The sequence below is a fragment of the Miniopterus schreibersii genome (assembly GCF_964146895.1).
Source record: "Miniopterus schreibersii genome assembly, chromosome: 11".
NCBI classification, from domain to species: Eukaryota; Metazoa; Chordata; class Mammalia; order Chiroptera; family Miniopteridae; genus Miniopterus; species Miniopterus schreibersii.
This window is the reverse complement of record NC_138111.1, coordinates 24,934,020-24,951,149: the sequence shown is the minus strand read 5'-3', so window position 1 is coordinate 24,951,149 and position 17,130 is coordinate 24,934,020. Positions and strand designations below refer to the sequence as shown.

Sequence of the window (17,130 nt, the reverse complement as noted above, 5' to 3'; positions counted from 1 at the left end):
GGCGCCTGCGCAGTAGCCGCACCCGCAAGGCGGTGCTGGCGTCCGGCGCAGGCGCGGGGAGTGAGCCGCGCGCGCGGCGTGCGTTGGCGGCCCGGAGGGTGCTGTTGCGGCGCGGAGGTGGGTGTCACCCTGTTCCTCGCCCAAGCTGGTGTCCCAGCTGTCTCGCGGGGTCCCGCTGCGGTTGCCAGCCCTTCAGGGCGGTCGGCGACTCCGAGTTCCCGCTCTTTCCGGGGGGGGGGGCACATCGATGATTTGAAAGATGTCTGTCTCGAAATAAGCAACCTACATATCCAACCCATGACGCCAGTTTTTAAAGAAAAAGAATATGTATGTGCAGCCCCCACGCAGCAAGATGATCGATGTTAGGAAATGTTTAAAATTCTCCTTGGGTGGTGGGAATACCGATACATTTATACTTGTATGTATGCTCCCATTTTTCCATAATGATTTGTCAGAAAGGAACCCAAGTAAACCTTATTTCAAATAAAACGGATGGGGAACCCCATATCGGATTAGGGGTTTAGACGTGGAAACTGTTTCTTGTGCCCCCCCTACCTTAAGGGAGCTAAAGTGAGAATGAAACAGTCAACCTGTCATTGACATTGAAGGGATTATGGTCGTTTCCGGGCAGCTCTGAAAAGCTGAGCGCCAACGAGGATCCTTTTTTCATCCCATGCGATGAGCAGTTATCCCTGCATGGAGAGCCTGTCCTTTTACCCACTTGTAACATCTCTCATCTATTTTTAGTTTCTCTGTGCATATTTCTGTTTCTGGACTTTTTATCCTGTTGGTTCAACATGGTGTGGTGGTGGTGGGGTGGAGACCTATTGCCTGCAACATAAATTAATCAAAAGCATCCGAGTCCACAGATTTAAAAGCTTACCAACCATAAAAAAATTTTTAAAAAAAGCTGTTTCTAAACCTGCACTAGTATAAAAGAACAAGCAGAAAGAGCCAAGGGTTTAAAGAGAACGTTTACCAAAAAAGGCACTTTAAAATTTAATCATTATATGTGTGCTCTGATAGGTCTTCTCCACATGACAATTTGGAAAATAATGCTATTATTCTGTTTCCAGTTGGAAACAGCTCTGTGTCGCTGAAGAAACGTTTGAGAATCCCTGAGCTACATGCACATTGAAAAGGTGGGGTGGTAATAGCTGTATTTGCCACTAGATGGTGGTGATGTGGAAAGGGACAGTCTTCCTTAATTTGAAGACAGACTGGTGTAGAAAATGAGAGGTATTTTAATTTGCCTTCCTGGCCTTAGATATCATATCTAATGACAGTCACACACAAAAATACATTAATTACCAAGTGTGACAAGTACTGGAATGCAGAGCAGACTTGGAGACACTGATGGAGTAGATTGCTACCTCTTTTAAAGTTAAAATTTCTCAACAACAACAGCAAAAAGATAAAATTTCCCTTTATGGAAAACAGGAACTTAAATATGTAGTACTTTTAATATATGACTTGAGATTTTTATTATCCTGTCTAGAGTTATATATGATTATTTGTAGTTTGTAAAACAACCCTTTCTCTGGAGGTAGGACCTAAGAATCTGCCTTTAAAAAAAAAACCTAAATGATTCTAATACAGGTGGTTATCAGCCTATACTTTGAGAAACACTTCTCACTATAATGACTCTTAATCTTTCATTTGGGTGGAGGATCTATGGAAATCAAGTGAAGTTTTGGATCTTCTCACACATTTTATTTTTAAAGAACCACCATTGTACTTACCACGATAGGAGGGCAGCACCAACTAGGGCTAGATTGTTACAAAACTTTAATTCTGACTGTGATCTCAAGGCTCTAAGCCAAGAAAAGAACTGGAAAATATTTACATGCTCACTGGTGTTTGAATGAGAAGAGTGAGAAAGCAGAGGTGGCATGTATATAGGGAGTAGCGTAAAGGGGGTAGGCATGCCCTAGCTGGTTTGGCTCAGTGGTTACAGTGTTGGCCTGCAGACTGAAGGGTCCTGGGTTCAATTCTGGCCAAGGACACATACCTCAGTTGCCAGCTCAATCCCCAGGCCTGGTTGTGGTATGCTGGAGGCAACCAACGACATTAGTGTTTCCCTCTCTCCCCCTCCCTTCCACCCTCTAAAAAAATCAATGGGAGGATTAACAAAAAATAAAAATAAAATACCCTAAATGCAATGTTGTATCCTAGCTTGGATCCTGAAGCAGAAAAAGGACATTAGTAGAAAAACTAAGGAAATTCAAATAATATCTGTAGTTCACTTACTAGTAATGTAACAGTCTTAAGTTTTGATAAATGGACCATGGTTATGTAAGATGTTAATATTAGGGTAAACTGGGTGAAAGGTATACAGGAACATCTGTGCTATCTTTACTTTTCTATAATTCTAAAACTCCTCAAAAAGTTATTTAAAGCAAAAGTGATTAAAAAATAAATATACTGCCCTGCTGGGCGTGGCTCAGCGGTTGAGCATTGACCTAGGATCAGTGTGATCTGGGTTCCATTCCCGGTCAGGGCACATGCCCGGGTTGCGGGCTCGATCCCCAGTCGGGGGTGCGCAGGAGGCAGCCGATCAATGACTCTCTCATCATTAATGTTTCTGTCTCTCTCTCTCCCTCTCCTTTCCTCTCTCTGAAATCAATAAAGATATATTTAAAAATAAATAAACAAACAAACAAACCTATGTCTGGATGGCACCATAGGTAGGTGACTAGAAGCCCCGGGGAGGTGTCTCAGCGTCTGTAATTTGGGAATCCTCCCCAGTGGTCTGATATACCATGAAGGTTGAAAACCACTGCTCCACACCTGAATGCTTGAGAGACTGGGTGTCTTGTCCTTCACTGTAGCCTAGTGCCAAGCACAACCCCTACATGGAAAGCTTATGCAATTATGCCCTTGCTGAACCAAACTTTCAGACCTCTTTCGGTCCCGAATAGTTCCTTCTCTGCCCCCAGTTTCTTCTCAGTGTCAGTTAATCCTGACCATTATCACGATAGATATTCCTAAAATACTAAAACTGCCACTTCATTGTTCAAGAGTCTTACTTAGTTCCCCATTCCCTAAAAATAAGTGATATACTTCTTAGTTAAGTATGCAAAATTCTGTACACTCTAATAATACAAGATTTTTAGCTTACTGGTCTGTTCCACCTGGACCCTGCATTAACTGAACATCTTGAAAGCTTGAATTCACTCCTCTGTCACATATATTAATAATACTGTTATCTTCACCTATAATACAAATCTCTATCTTTCAAGACTCCATGTAATTTTTCAGGTCACTCCATCAAAAAGTGAGCATTTCCTTTATTGTATCTACTGTTCAAATGATACACCGGCATTTACTTTTGTGCATGTGATTATTTGTTTTCTCTTTTAGTCCCCCATGAGACTAGATTAGACCCCTGGTGGGCAAGGACTATGTGCTATAAGTCTAACCCTCAAAATGCTTGCCATGATGTGTTCCACGCAGTTAGTATGCAAGAATGATTTAATGTACATTTTGTACAAATACAATATATAAAAAGTAAAAATAGAACATCAAAACTCAAATACACAAGTAGACTATATTCAGCACTCCAAAATATCTTTGGAGCCCCAGAATGATAAGAATTGTTAAAATTAACTTAAAAAGCCAACTAAAAGCGTGAATAAAATTTTGAAGTTATTACATTATTAGTTCAACAAAGTTTACAAGAAAACTATGTACTCACCCAAACTTCAAGTGTTCAAACATTAATTTTTCTGCTCTTAAGAATTAATAAAAAAATTAATTAGGGGAAAATTAATTATTCAGCCCTCCCCTTTCCCATTTTTATCTCTTCCCACCACTATTCTCACCCCAATATACAGATACATATACATACACACATGCGCACACACACTCTGCAGGTTATTGTCTTATGTGGTAGAGCCTGAAAAAACACATTAGTTCTCTCTTTCAGATATGGTCTACACATGGAAAAAAACACGCTATTAAAATATTAATGAATATTGTAGATATTTCTACAATATTTTGAGAAAAATTGCATGTAATAAGATGTGTATTTGTTGCACAACTGTTATGATTGAGCATTGTTAAAACAAATGTAACTATAGACATCATTTTCTGGGTGAATCTCTTGAGGAACATTTGGAATTGCTGGTATCTCTGGTCCTTCGACTTTCGGTTTTTCTTTCATTTCTGCAAGATCAAATAAAATACAAAAATAGGTTCAATAAATGGTATTGGGACAATTGACTATCCATTTGAAGAAAAACAAAACTCTACCTCATACCTTGCACAAATACAAATTTCAGATGAATTAAAGATTTAAATATTAAAACACCATAAATGTTGTAGAAACAATAGAATGTTCCTATAATCTTAGGACTATAAAGGCCTTTCTAATCAGAACACAGACCAGTAACCATAAATGAAAAGACTGACAGGTTTGAACAACTAAAATTAAAATTAAAATTTTGTCATATACAAGACAGAAACCACTATAAACAAAGTTAAACCACAAACAACATCTGGGAAAATATTTACAACTTATGTAGGTAAAGGTTTAATAACTATCATCTAGAGAGATTTTTTTTAATCAACCAAAAAAGATGGATATTCCAAATTTAAAATGGAACAGGGATTCAAACAAGCAATCCTCAAAAGAAAAAATTCAAATTCAAGTAGCATTAGTCATCAAAAAAAGTGGAAATTAAAACAATTAGGTTTTTTAAACCTAGAAGATAGGCAAAGATTTTTTAAAACATTACTTGGAACCCTACTAACCCATGGTTTTGTTGCACTCTTCTTTTAGGAAAAAGAGCGAACTATCAAAGGGATTTCTTTAGAAAATAATTCCCTGGAGAGAACTATGGTCTGACAGTAGCAGTCCATTTTCATATAGTATACTCTACAGTATTGTACAAAGAGCATCAAGATTCACAGCTATGTCCCTGAGGCAAGTCAAATTGAAGAAAGGTCACATTATTTTCAAAATGCTATGCTTTGGAGAAAGCTTTTCAGGAACAAATATTGAAACAGAATGGGTTTTTGGTAAACGTATAAATCCTAGTAACAGGGATATTAACACCTTTGTATCTCCCTCAGTACCTCATGAATTCACTTGCCTTTTGTTTGTCAAGAAATTTTAATTTTGGGGATAAACTTTATTTATTCAAGTTTTCTTGTAAATCTAAACTTAATTATCCTTTAAAATATATTGCACACAATTATCCTATATTGAGTTCATTTTTTTCACTGGCTAAATCTTCCCCAAATGGATAGTGTGTACAAGTACCTACTATACGCACTTATATTTTCAGTTATTTTCTTTTAATTCTTTGGAAATGTGCCAAACAGACATCAGTTAAATGAAAAACTAGCCATTGACATGAATGATACCCCTTGAGATAACTGGAGATAACCTAGGATTGTCAAAGGTGGCTATAAATCACCACTCTGAGGGAGATAACCTATTTAGTGCTCTAATTGTAAATGGGAGCATATCATTGACTTGTCCCCTATAAAAAATCCCTACCTCGAGGAAAAGTATAAACATCCTTAGCATCTTCCTGGTGTGCTTTAGGATCCTGGCCTTGGGGCCCATCTGCTTCTTGGTTTGGTTCTGGAAAGCATTCTTTGGGCACATTCTTATTTTTATATGTCTTAGTAGAGAGATCTTCAGGCCCAGGTGTCTCTTGGTATCTTTCAGGTGCACAGTCTTCAGGCCCAGGTGTTTCTTGATAAATGTATATCTCAGATGGACGTTCTTCATGAGCAGGTGTTTCTTGGAATGTTTTATGAGAGAGGGTTTTAGGCACATCAATTTCTTCATATGCTTTATGAGAAAAGTGTTCAGGTTCAACTGTGTCTTGGTATGTTTTTGTAGAAAGGTCGTTAGGCACAGCTACTTCTTGTTGTATTTTAGGAAGAAAGCTTTCAGTCCCAACTATTCCTTGACCTGGTTCAGTACTGTCTTCCTTGGGTTCAGCTCTTTTTTGGTGTGTTTCAAAAGCATAGTCTTTAGGCACATCTGGTTTGAGATATGCTTCAAGAGAGCATCCTTTCATGCCAGTTATGTCTTCATATGTTTTAGAAGGAAGGGCTTTGACTATAGATGTTTCTTGGCACATTTTAGGAGAGAGGTCTTCAGGTTCAGCCATATCATGGCACATTTTGGAAGAATGGTCTTGAATTACAGCTATTTCTTGGCACATTTTAGGAGAGAGGTCTTCAAGTTCAGCCATATCATGGCACATTTTGGAAGAATGGTCTTGAATTACAGCTATTTCTTGGCACATTTTAGGAGAGAGGTCTTCAGGTTCAGCCATATCATGGCACAGTTTGGAAGAATGGTCTTGAATTACAGCTATTTCTTGGCACATTTTAGGAGAGAGGTCTTCAGGTTCAGCCATACCTTGGCCTATTTCAGAAGGGTGGTTTTGTACTGTTGTTTCTTGGCACTCAGAAGAATTTCCCTGATGTATAATGCTTTCTTCACCTATTGCAGAAAATTTTTTCTCAGGTACAACTCTTTGGGGGGAGGCTGCCAAAGGGAGAGCTTCAGTTACACTCTTAGGTAATTCATTTTCTTTCTCTGTAGGCGTCAGTGCTTTCTCCATCATTTCCTTTTCTAATTGTGACTGAGGCTCCATCTTCAGTTCTGTATTTTGCTGTTTCTTTCTGCCTCTTTGATTTCCTTTTCCTGTTCTCTGCCGCTTGTATTTTTTCTCTCTGTGGAGTGATCAGAATTAGTGTCAGCAACAGGATTACAGAATTCAGATAAATGCGTGGAAATAGCAGTCCAGATCTCCCACTGCCTTGTTGCACAACCTTTGAACAAGTCACTTAATCTCTTTGGGCCTCAGTCTCCTTGTTTGCCAAATGAAGGAGCAGGGCTAGATGTTCTCAATTGTCAGGAGAGGAAATGTCCCTCAGGGACTTTGTGTCTCTGATGCCTTGCTCACCTGGAAGTGTAGTGTGTGTGTGTGAGAGCATATACTTAAAGTTTGGTTATGCAAAAATGTATAACTGATGTTATAAGTGAATAGATTGGCATTCTGGCTTATACACTAGTCTCTTTGGGTTTAGCCTGCTTGAGTTAACCCCACTATGCCCTGGGTAAACTTGTACATTTGTGTTTCTAGATCCTCAGTCCAGGCTCCACTCCTTGTCTCTGCAGCCTGCAGGTGGATGATGTGTATGGCTTGCTTATCTAATATAGTGTCTTATGTGAAGAATGCTAAGTCGTTATAATAAACATCAAATGAGATATACTGCAAGCTGGGTCAAAAGCTGCAAATAACATTTCTTAAGGTTAACAAGCCTGTTGGAAAGGCAGGAGTGGCCATGTCACGCCTACTCTGAAGTAATAGCTAGATTGAAGACTAAAGATGAAAAGATGTGCATAGAAATTGCAGCCAATGACAAATTGTTGGGTACTACAAATATAACCAAATACAGATGGCTAATACAGATGGGCTCAGGCGAGAGAAAAGGTACTATAAATAAACATAAACACTTCACCATTTTTCTAAACCTATTGAAATTCTGTCCCATGCTACCTGCTCCACGGAGCCTTCTCTTACAGGCTGCAGGGCTGAAATGCTCTCCCTGCTTAGTCTTCTATTGATTCATTAGGAGGATCATGCTTAAGGCAAGGAACAGAGGCTGCCTCAATCTGTAGTTATTTCTGGAGAAACCTTATTTGTTTAATAAACTAGATATTCTTTAGTGATAAAACCAGTGTCTTTTATATCTTTGTAGTGCTCATGGCTCCTTGCACACCTTAAAAATGTATATGTATCCTATTTTGTGGGCTTGAAAATTTTCATAATAAAAAAAAATTAAAGATTGCCTCACCAAAACCAGTTTAAAGTCAATATACAAAAGGTATACATGTAATAGGACATTCAAAATATTAAAATAAATTAGAAGAAAAGATCATCTAAAAATGTTGATATGGCACCACAACATTTTGAAGTATAACTCCAAGTAACCAAGGTAACAAGATAAATTATAAAATCCTTATTGTCAAATTATCTGAATTCTTCAGGAGAAACATTTTCCTAGATACTAAGTCCTAAATAATCTGTTGTGTGGCTCTCTGAATGAGGAAATCTGAGTGATACAATGGTCCATGTTCTTCCTGGTAGTTTAAAAAAGGTTCTGTCATTTATCAACTATGTGATCACAGGCAAGTCACTTCACCCTGGTTTCCTCATAGGTTAAATGGAGTATACAGTGTCTCCCCAACTTCATGTGGTTGTTGTAAGAATGCATATAATAGCTTACAGGAATGAACTATCCAAATATAAAGTAGCACTCTTGTATTCATCTAGGAAACTTATAGTGCTTCCTATGTGCCAGGCACTGTTTTAAGTAATTTCCTTATTCTGTTGTAAGGAGTAAGGAAACTTCACATCAGCTTTTGAGGTGGATACTATTACCTCCATTTTGCAGATGACAAAACTGAGGCCCAGAGAGAGGGAGTGAATCATCAAGATCAAATGGCTACGAAGCAGGGGAGCCAGGCATCTACTCTAGTCATCATGGCTTTAGCAGCCAAGCTCTTGCCATTGCACCTGCTGCTTCTCTCTGGAAGTACTAAGGTTTCACCGTGTGGTATGCTGTAGTGAGAACAGCTCTCAGTACAGAAATGTGTCACCAGAGCAAGATCAGCCACCTGCCAAGAGGCTCACCAAGGTGTCATCTCCTTCAGTGACTTCCTCAGCCTTGGCATCCCAGCCCTGCAAGCACAGAAACCCAATTCTATCAGCACACTAAGACTAGCTCCATTTATCAGGGGCAGAGCTCATCAACCAGCTCAAATAGACTGATATGTAAACCCAAAGACCCATTTTTCAATGAACAGTGAGAAATGCAAAGTCACACAGCAAAGAATACTTGGATTGGCAACGAATGCACTTTTTCTTTGTAGCGAATACTTGGGAAGCCAACTACTGATCAGAAGGTTGCTTGGGGAATTAGTATAGAATTAGGGGAGCTATTTGGAAACTTTTCAACAGAGTCACCTGTCACAGGACCCAAGTACAGATGTTTCTGCTAAAGCATAATGGATACATTCCTGGAACACCTCACTTTCTGAAAAATCATGCACTAAAAGTAACATTGTTTATTGGGGAAAAAATAGAGTTGAGGCAAACAACTCAAAAGCCTATGCAACTTTTTAACAGTAGCAGAAACAATAATTGGTACTTGAGATAACTTGGCTATTCCAGACGGGTGGCTTATCGTGACTGGAGGCTGCCTCAGGGGACAGTAAAAAATGCACAAAAGCAACAGTGTGAATGCAGGTTTGCAGGTGCTGAGATCATGCAAATAAGGGTGGCACTCGGAGCCAGCTGGGCTGCATTAAGCTGGACACGGGGAAGTGCAACCTGCTCCCCTTCTCTTGGGGAACAGCCCTGGATGCAGGCTGGAAAGGGCCCTGCCTGTACAGCAGCCACGCTGACGGCTTTTCCTTTCCTGCTAAAGGTTTTAATCCTAGTCCCACCATTCTGGCTCCTTTCAGTAGGAAAAATCATGAATTAACACAACTTTCACATTAGTATACTGACATCATTCTTCTCTTTGCCAATCATATGTGTGCTAATTGGTATCATAGCAGAAAATAAAATAGTCGGAGATACATGCCCTTTCTTAAGAAGAGTGCTTAGATCCGTGGTTCTCAACTGGAGGTGAGGGGCATTCTGCGCCCTCTCCACCTGCCCCAGGAAACAGCTGACAATGACATTTCTGGTTGTCATGACTTGGGGGAAAATAGGAGTGCTGCTGGCCAGAGATGCAGCCAAACATCCTCAAGGCACAGGACAGCCTCTCACACAAAGAAGTATCCTGCCCACAGCATCAATAGTGCCGAGGGACAGAAACCCTGGCTTCGATGGATACTGTGCTCCTTGGCTCTTTGATCTCCCTTTTCCATCTCCAAGCAAGCAATACCTTTGTTTTCACAGTCATATTCTAAATGGATGCAGTTTGTTGTCTCCTAATTTACAGTCTTACTCACGTACTCCCTCCCTGAGATGACAGACAGGAGACTTAGACTGGAGATTTAAAAACTCCCAAACTGTCCTGTCACATCCCTCTTACAGTGTTTTGGTTTCCTCCATGGAGAGTTAATCACACTCATTCGATAAGGATTACTAATAGGAAGCTCGAAGAACAAGCTCAGAGATTTCCTCAACGGTGTCTCCTACTCCCAACAGCAAGATTATTGCGTGTTTATTTTACCAGAGTGGTTGAACACCAGGCCTCTCTACAGCATGATTCGATTGCCTGCTGTTTTAATTAAAAGAGACCAGAGATAAAATTCTGTTTCCACCACTTTACTAGCTGTGTGACTCCAAGCAAGAGATTGAACCCGTTGGCCACTTGGTTTCCTTTTTTTTTTTTTTGGTAAATAGGGAGGGATAAGAGCTTTCAATTTGCAGAATTGTTGGAATGATAAAACACACTGCGTGAAAGTGCCAGGCAGTACTTGGCACATAACATTTGCTGGATAAATGTCAGCTCTTTTTTCCCTTGCAAGGATACATACCCAAATTGCCATTGTGAAGTCTGCTTTTCTTGTGCTTCAGCTTTTCTTTTCCTGAGTTGTTCTCTGTTTCGCAGACTCCAAGTTCCAATGACTTCTGTAGGATCAAAATGAAAGTTATAGGAGATAGTGATGGACTGTGACATTTATCAGCAAGAGGTCCGCAGCAAAGTGGTAGAAGCCCTATGCTGGGTGTCTACCTTCTAGCTTTTTGAGGACCAGGCTCTACCTTATTTCTCCTTGTACCTCCAAAGAATGCCTGGGAGCAAACAGTACACCTTGAAAAATGAAAAGGTCAGTATTTGTATGTAACTATGCTACCAACCTACTAATTTCTTCATAATAATTTTTACATATTGTACAAGCATAAAATAAAAGAAAAAAAATCAGCCATGCTCTGCCATCCTTAACATTATAACTTGCTTTCATTTGGTTCCTCACACCCATCCAGTTCCTATATTACACACAATTGTAATGAGAGCATAGCACGATTTTATCATTTATTAACCTAACATTTTATCAGAAATATTTTCCATGATCTGGTGATCATAATTGCAGCTTTAATGACTGCATGGCGCTTCCTCAGGTTGATGCATTTTCATTTACCCAGTCGTTCTACTTGCACTGAATATTTAGGGAGTTGCCAGTTATTTTTTTGCCATTGTAAATCAAACTATTATAAGCATACTCATGCATATAGCTTTCTTTTCTTCTTTTGGATTTTTCCCACAGGATGGTGTTTCTCCAAGTTCTTTGGAATATTAAAGGTGTCATAAGAAAGGTTTTGTTGCCATCCAAGTTTGAGAAAAGTTAATGGGTCTTTGATGTGGAATTTCTCCAAACCTGTGGAGTGATGCAATTTTGCACTGGGACCCCCAAAAGATAGAGCGTGCTCCTTTCCTTTTGTTCTTAGCACAGAAGTCATTAATGATGAACTTGGATGGGGAAAAATTATACCTTTATTTTTACCAATCTCTAATTAAAATGACCATTTCCTTCAATTATGAATGTAGGTAACAAACCACGGTAGTTTTGGCAGTATGTGACTTTGTCACCAAAAGAAATTACAGATTTTTTTCACATCACATTACAGTTGTTCCAGATACCTTAAAATATCATTTATTTGAGAGAATAAATTTGATTTCATACAATCATTATTAGGCCCACCATTGGATCTTGTTATTTCATGCATCTATAAGTAAGCACATATGCTACAATATCCCAGTTTTTCATTTTCGACAACTGCATCTTGTTTCCTTTGCAAGCCTATGTATTTACTTTTATGTATTTAAAATATTTACTCTAAGAAGGAATCTAGGGTTTCATCAAAATACCAATGGGACCCATGGAACAAAAATGTTTAAAAAACACTGTCTCAAGGCCTAGGATTCTGCAAAACATTTTGAGAAATGCTGCTTTAGGACAGACCCACTGAGTAAAACTAGTGAACCAAAAGAATAAGCCCCCCCATGTTCTGGCTACCTATTGCTGTATCTATCCAAAAGCTCCACCAAATTTACACTACGTAGAGGTATAAGGGCTGTTTTACCACAACCATCCAGTATTGGGTATTTTCACCATCTTTCATTTAAATGTATTCTTATTAATAATTTACTTAATATTTCCTTGTGTTTCTCTGGCTTATTAGAATCTTAGCACTAGAAGTCACCTCAGGAAGATATACAACCCCGATTCTTCCCACCTGTGATTATAAGAATGTACTCAGTCTTGCCCGTTTTTGGCCAGATCCATAAAAAAGAGGAAAATAATCATAGCCCCAATTCTTCCCAGCAGCCACAGCCTCTTCCATTACCTGGCACGCGGTTCTTGTCTTGATGAGAATCAGTTTTCTGATGGGGTGTCAGGTGAGATTGGTTCCTTCCCAAATCCATCTTGCTGCAATAGCTCCCTGCTATTTGGTCTGACTTCCTCAAGCTGCTTTTTTAAAAATATCAAAAGCAATTAACAGTTTAAAACAACACACACATATGCACAGTTCACTTGTCACTTGACTTCCCGCCTAAAGTTTTATCGGGGTGGCCCACAGGGCTGGCTGCGTCTCCTGTCGTTATCACGGGGCACAGGTGTGAGCAGGGCCGGCTGCTGGCCCCCCTCCCCCCCAGCGCGGCTGCTGGGTCCCCGGAGCCCAGGGCCAGCCCGGCCTGGCACAGCCCCCAGGACAGCAGCCATCCCCCTCTGTCTGCCAAGAAGCGCCGAGCCTGAGAGTCTGTTTTACATACGGGGGTGGCGAAGTGTAGAAAGAACAGTGGGTCTAGGATCTAGCCAGATCCATGTCCTAGACCGAGTCACCCACCCCTTTCTGTGGCTCTTTCCTTATTTGCAAAGTGGGTAAATGCAATTCATGACTTACGCGCCTCATACAGCTCTTGTGAAAGTGAAAAAAATAAATGTGAAAATTATGAAGAGTGCCATACAGAAGTGAAAATAATCTTGTATTTTTTTTGCATGTGGCATTTTTTTCCTCCTTAATATGCTGCAAACGAATGTAGTCCTGCCGTATATGCTGTTATAGGCTATGTAGATAATAGACATAAAGAACCAAAACAGGAATTCAAAGCACCCCACAGGAATTCTGGGACCCCCATCATCCACAAGTGACTCAAGATAACTAGTGAAACGTACTGTTACTCATCCAGGGAAGTCAAAAAACATTTCCTAATGAAAATATCACCACTGTATTTCACAGAAGAAAGCTGAAGACAAAGGAACCACCCCATTTATGAAGGCAAAGGGCACAGAGAACCACAGTTTTTCATCTAAGGAAGCAACACTGAACACCTGCTGATACCTGCAGCCAGTCTGGGAGATGCAGGGCTGTGTTCTGGAGTCACAGACTGACTTAAAGAGAGTTTAAATTCCAGCGTTGTGCCCTGGCTGGGCAGCTCAGTTGGTTAGAGCGCCATCCCCATACACCAAGGTTGTGGGTTCGATCCCCGGTCAGGGCACATGCAAGAATCAACCAATGAAGGAATAAATAAGTGGAACAACAAATCAATGATTGTTTCTCTCTCTAAAATCAATAACTTTTTTTTTTAACTCTAAAAAAATAAAATTCCCGTGTTGCCACATTCCCTAATTCAGTGACCTCAAGCAAGTTAGTTAGTTATGGAGCCACTTTACATCTCTACTACGTGGGGACACTTCATCGTCTACCTCATGGGGTTATTGGGATGACTGAATCAAATAATCCATATGAGGCATTTTATGTGCCTGACATGTTGAATTTGCTTAGTTGTTGGATGTTTTTTATTAATAATAAGAATACAGTAACCAGCCCAGGCCACTGTGGCTCAGTGGTGAGAGCGCTGGCCCATGCACTGAAGGGTCTCAGGTTTGATTCCTGGTCAAGGGCACATACCTGGGTTGCAGGTTCGATCCTGGGCCCCAAACGGCATATTCTGGAGGCAACCAATCGATGTGTCTCTCTATCATATCAGTGTTTCTCTCTCTCTCTTTTTCTCTCTCTCCCTCACTTCCACTCTCTCTAAAAATCAATGGTAAATATCCTCAGGTGAGGATTAAAAAAAAATACAGTAACCAGATTTTGGAAAGCCGAGCCATAGTTTAAATGCACTTAAGAAACGGAAAATTTGAAAGGGATCCTTTATAATGTGAATAGGTGCCCCTACTTCTAGAGACTTTTAGGGCATTAGAACTGGAAGGGCCCCTGGAACCATCTAGTCCCTTTCCCTACGTTATATACAAAGAAACTTGGAACTAAGGAAGGATTTACTTGTCCCAAATTTTCTTATTGCTGATTGTAAGATGAGCTGTCTTCTTATGCTTGGTCTTGCCTGGGTATGAAAATGTATGTGTGATGTGACCATACACACTGAAAAGTACTGAGAATTACATAACACACACAAGTAGCCCCCGCCAAAATTTAACATGGTTTCTAATGAGCAGATCCTAATGCTTTAGCTTTAAGTTTCTCACTCATTTTTTCTTACAAATCTCTCTCTAAACATTCAGATAAGCTCCAGGAGTCCCTATTCAAAGGAGTCCTGTAGGGAATGGAAGGCATGCTTTGTAACTTATCTCTTGATCTGTTTTGGATTTTCAGATAGAGGGGTTAAAGAAATCAAATGCAAATTAAAAGAAACTTTGAAAATTATAAAACAGTAGCATTTTATAATTTAAACTTGCATTTTAAATATTGGTCCCTTTAGCCCAGCCAGGCGTGGCTCAGCGGTTGATCATCGACCTAGGATCCAGGTGATCGGGGTTCGATTCCCGGTCAGGGCACAGGCCCGGGTTGCGGGCTGCAGCTGATCAATGACTCTCTCATCATTGATGTTTCTATCTCTCTCTCTCCCCTTCTCCTTTCCTCTCTCTGAAATCAATAAAGATATATAAATAAATAAATAATAAATATTGGTCCCTTTATTTGAGATGTTTTAATTCTTACTGGTTAGCTTGTTTCTTATGACAGCTCAATAAAATAGCCTCACAGAATACCTCTGGGGCACCTTGTGGAAGATGCCAAAGTACTACTTAACCAGGATTATCCTGACTCAGAGCCCGTAACACCCACTCAGCGACCCAGCAAACCTCACTGGATGCCCACTCTGTGCCACATACTAAGCAAGGCTGTCAAGCCACAGAGATGAACAGATGCAGCCCATGAGTCCTGTGGACTGCAGGCTCATAGAGACGTATACCTGTATCATAAGGAATTACCTCGGTTATTTATTCCCTATTGCAACCTTCCTAAGTTGGTCCCACCTCTGCCTCACGTTCCCTGTATCTAGAAGCAGAATGTGCAGGGACTACAAGAGGGTGGGGTCTCAAGTTAACAGTTAATTGGGGGGCAGTATTGGGTGGAGGGGCCAGTGGAGGAGGGACTTTGGAGCAAACTCGATTGGAAGTCAGGCAAGGTGTCCCTGGTGTGATAAGCAGGCCAGAGCAGGAACTCGCCTGGGACAGAAATAGCCACACAGAAAGTTCACGAGCCATAGTTCATTGTCCCTCCACTCCGTAGAAAACTCTGGTGTCACTGCCAGAATGTGAGATGTCAGGCATTAAAGGCTGGATATTTTTAACAGGTGCTGCCTTGTTCTAGAGTTATTTGCATAAATATATGAAACCTCCCTCTAGGCCACAAACTCTTAGACTTGCCTTTCTGTCTCCACAGTTTAGTCTAGTGGGAGGCCTGGCCCACAATCACACCCTCACCCTGTATGCAGGACCTGTTTCCTGGGCACGCGGCCTGTGAAAGTACCTTATACGTGCAGAGGGGCTGATATGATTGTAACCTAATGACAGTAATCACAGCATCCGTTCCAGAGCTTTCTACCATCATTCACTGGCACTGTCCTATGTGCTGGAGACACAGCAGTTAAAAGACAAAGCCCCTGTCCATACAGAGCCTACAGTCTAATGGGAAGAGATAAACAATATGCAAATAAGTTAAATATCACACATCTCAGACGGTGATGAGTGCTTTGGAGAAAAGGGAGCAGGGAATGACAGGATGGAGAATGAGGGGGGAGTTGATGGTGGTTGCTATTTTAAATCAGGTGACTGGGGGAGGCTTGACTGACGGGGGACAGCTGAGTAGAACTGAAGGCGGTGAGGGGCCAGCAGACTGATCTGTGGGAGCGCATTCCAGGCAGGGGGGCAGGGACAAATGGCCTGAGGTGCGGAGGGGGCTCACAGAGCTGGCTTTGTACCTCCCGCGGGGATGTCCCCTCTAATTGAGACGCATAGTCATGGGGTGGCTTTGAACAGAGGAGCGATGCAACCTGGCTTATATTTTTAAAGGATTAGTCTGGCCACTGTGCAGAGAACAGACACCGGGCACAGGGGGGAGGTGGAAGCAGGGAGATGAGTCAGGTTTTGTAGCAGTCCGGGTGAGAGACGTGGACTGTGCCGGTGGTGACACGGTCAGGTTCCGGAGCAGCTTACAAATTGGATATGGAGTGAGAGGTAAAGAGTCAAAAACTATGACAAGGGTTTTGGTCTGAGCAACTGGGAGGGTGGAGTTGCCATGAACAGATGAAAAAGACTGGGATGTCAGAAGTGTGTTTCGTTCTGGATGTGCTAATAGATTAGGGAGAAAACAGCAAGGCAGCCAGTGAGGCAGAGGAAAACCGGAAAAGTGTCGTGTCCTGGAAGCCCGGTAGAAAAATGTTTCGAGGAGGAGGGAAAGCTTGACTGTGTCAAATTTTGCTAATAGGTAGAGGAAGGATTGAGAATTGTCCTAACAATTTAATTTAAATCATTATAGACTGTGGAGCCGTAGAGGTTTTAAATGACTTGGCCAAGGGCATAGATAGGACCAGCTACATAATTTACAAGGTCCAGCACAAAATGAAAATGCAGAGCTCCTCCTTCAAAAATTAAGAATTTCAAGATAGCTACAGAAGAAAATTAAACCCAGCACAGGGTCCTACTTTCATAGGTGTTTTACTGAATCCGTGCAGGAGACTTATGAGATAACTATCATCATTTTTCAGGTCAAGACACTGGTACTCCAGCTGCTTTGTCTGTGGAGTAGCCCATTCTCTGTCTCACTGCTTCATTAATAAACTTTCAGCTTAAACTCTTAAAAAAAAAAAAAAAAAGACACTGGTGCTCAGAGT

At 40.9% G+C, this 17,130-nt stretch overlaps 1 protein-coding gene and 1 long non-coding RNA gene across 2 annotated transcripts; one reads left to right on the top strand and one right to left on the bottom strand.

The window, feature by feature from the left end:
• The first annotated feature begins 28 nt into the window (after window positions 1–28).
• Window positions 29–13,263, top strand: LOC308563724. The gene is made up of 3 exons (XR_013999835.1): window positions 29–117; window positions 10,603–10,819; window positions 13,233–13,263. It is a non-coding gene; the product is annotated as an uncharacterized lncRNA (long non-coding RNA).
• HEMGN (hemogen) lies at window positions 3,459–15,264 on the bottom strand. The gene is made up of 5 exons (XM_081151092.1): window positions 15,208–15,264; window positions 12,339–12,463; window positions 10,529–10,622; window positions 5,507–6,702; window positions 3,459–4,167 (listed from the first exon to the last, which is right to left on the bottom strand). The coding sequence occupies exons 2-5, from the start codon at window positions 12,415–12,417 to the stop codon at window positions 4,046–4,048; spliced, it is 1,491 nt and encodes a 496-aa protein (XP_081007218.1). The 5' UTR covers window positions 12,418–12,463; window positions 15,208–15,264; the 3' UTR covers window positions 3,459–4,045.
• Between the last annotated feature and the right edge of the window lie 1,866 nt (window positions 15,265–17,130).

Bases quoted from the DNA above. Each gene is read 5' to 3' on its own strand.
- HEMGN (XM_081151092.1), bottom strand. From the start codon at position 12,417: ATGGATTTGGGAAGGAACCAATCTCACCTGACACCCCATCAGAAAACT. The intron at 6,703-10,528 runs GTATGTATCCTT...ATCACTCCACAG, and splicing joins ACTTCACAATGGCAATTTGG to AGAGAAAAAATACAAGCGGC. The intron at 4,168-5,506 runs GTAGGGATTTTT...TTGATCTTGCAG, and splicing joins TGTTTATACTTTTCCTCGAG to AAATGAAAGAAAAACCGAAA.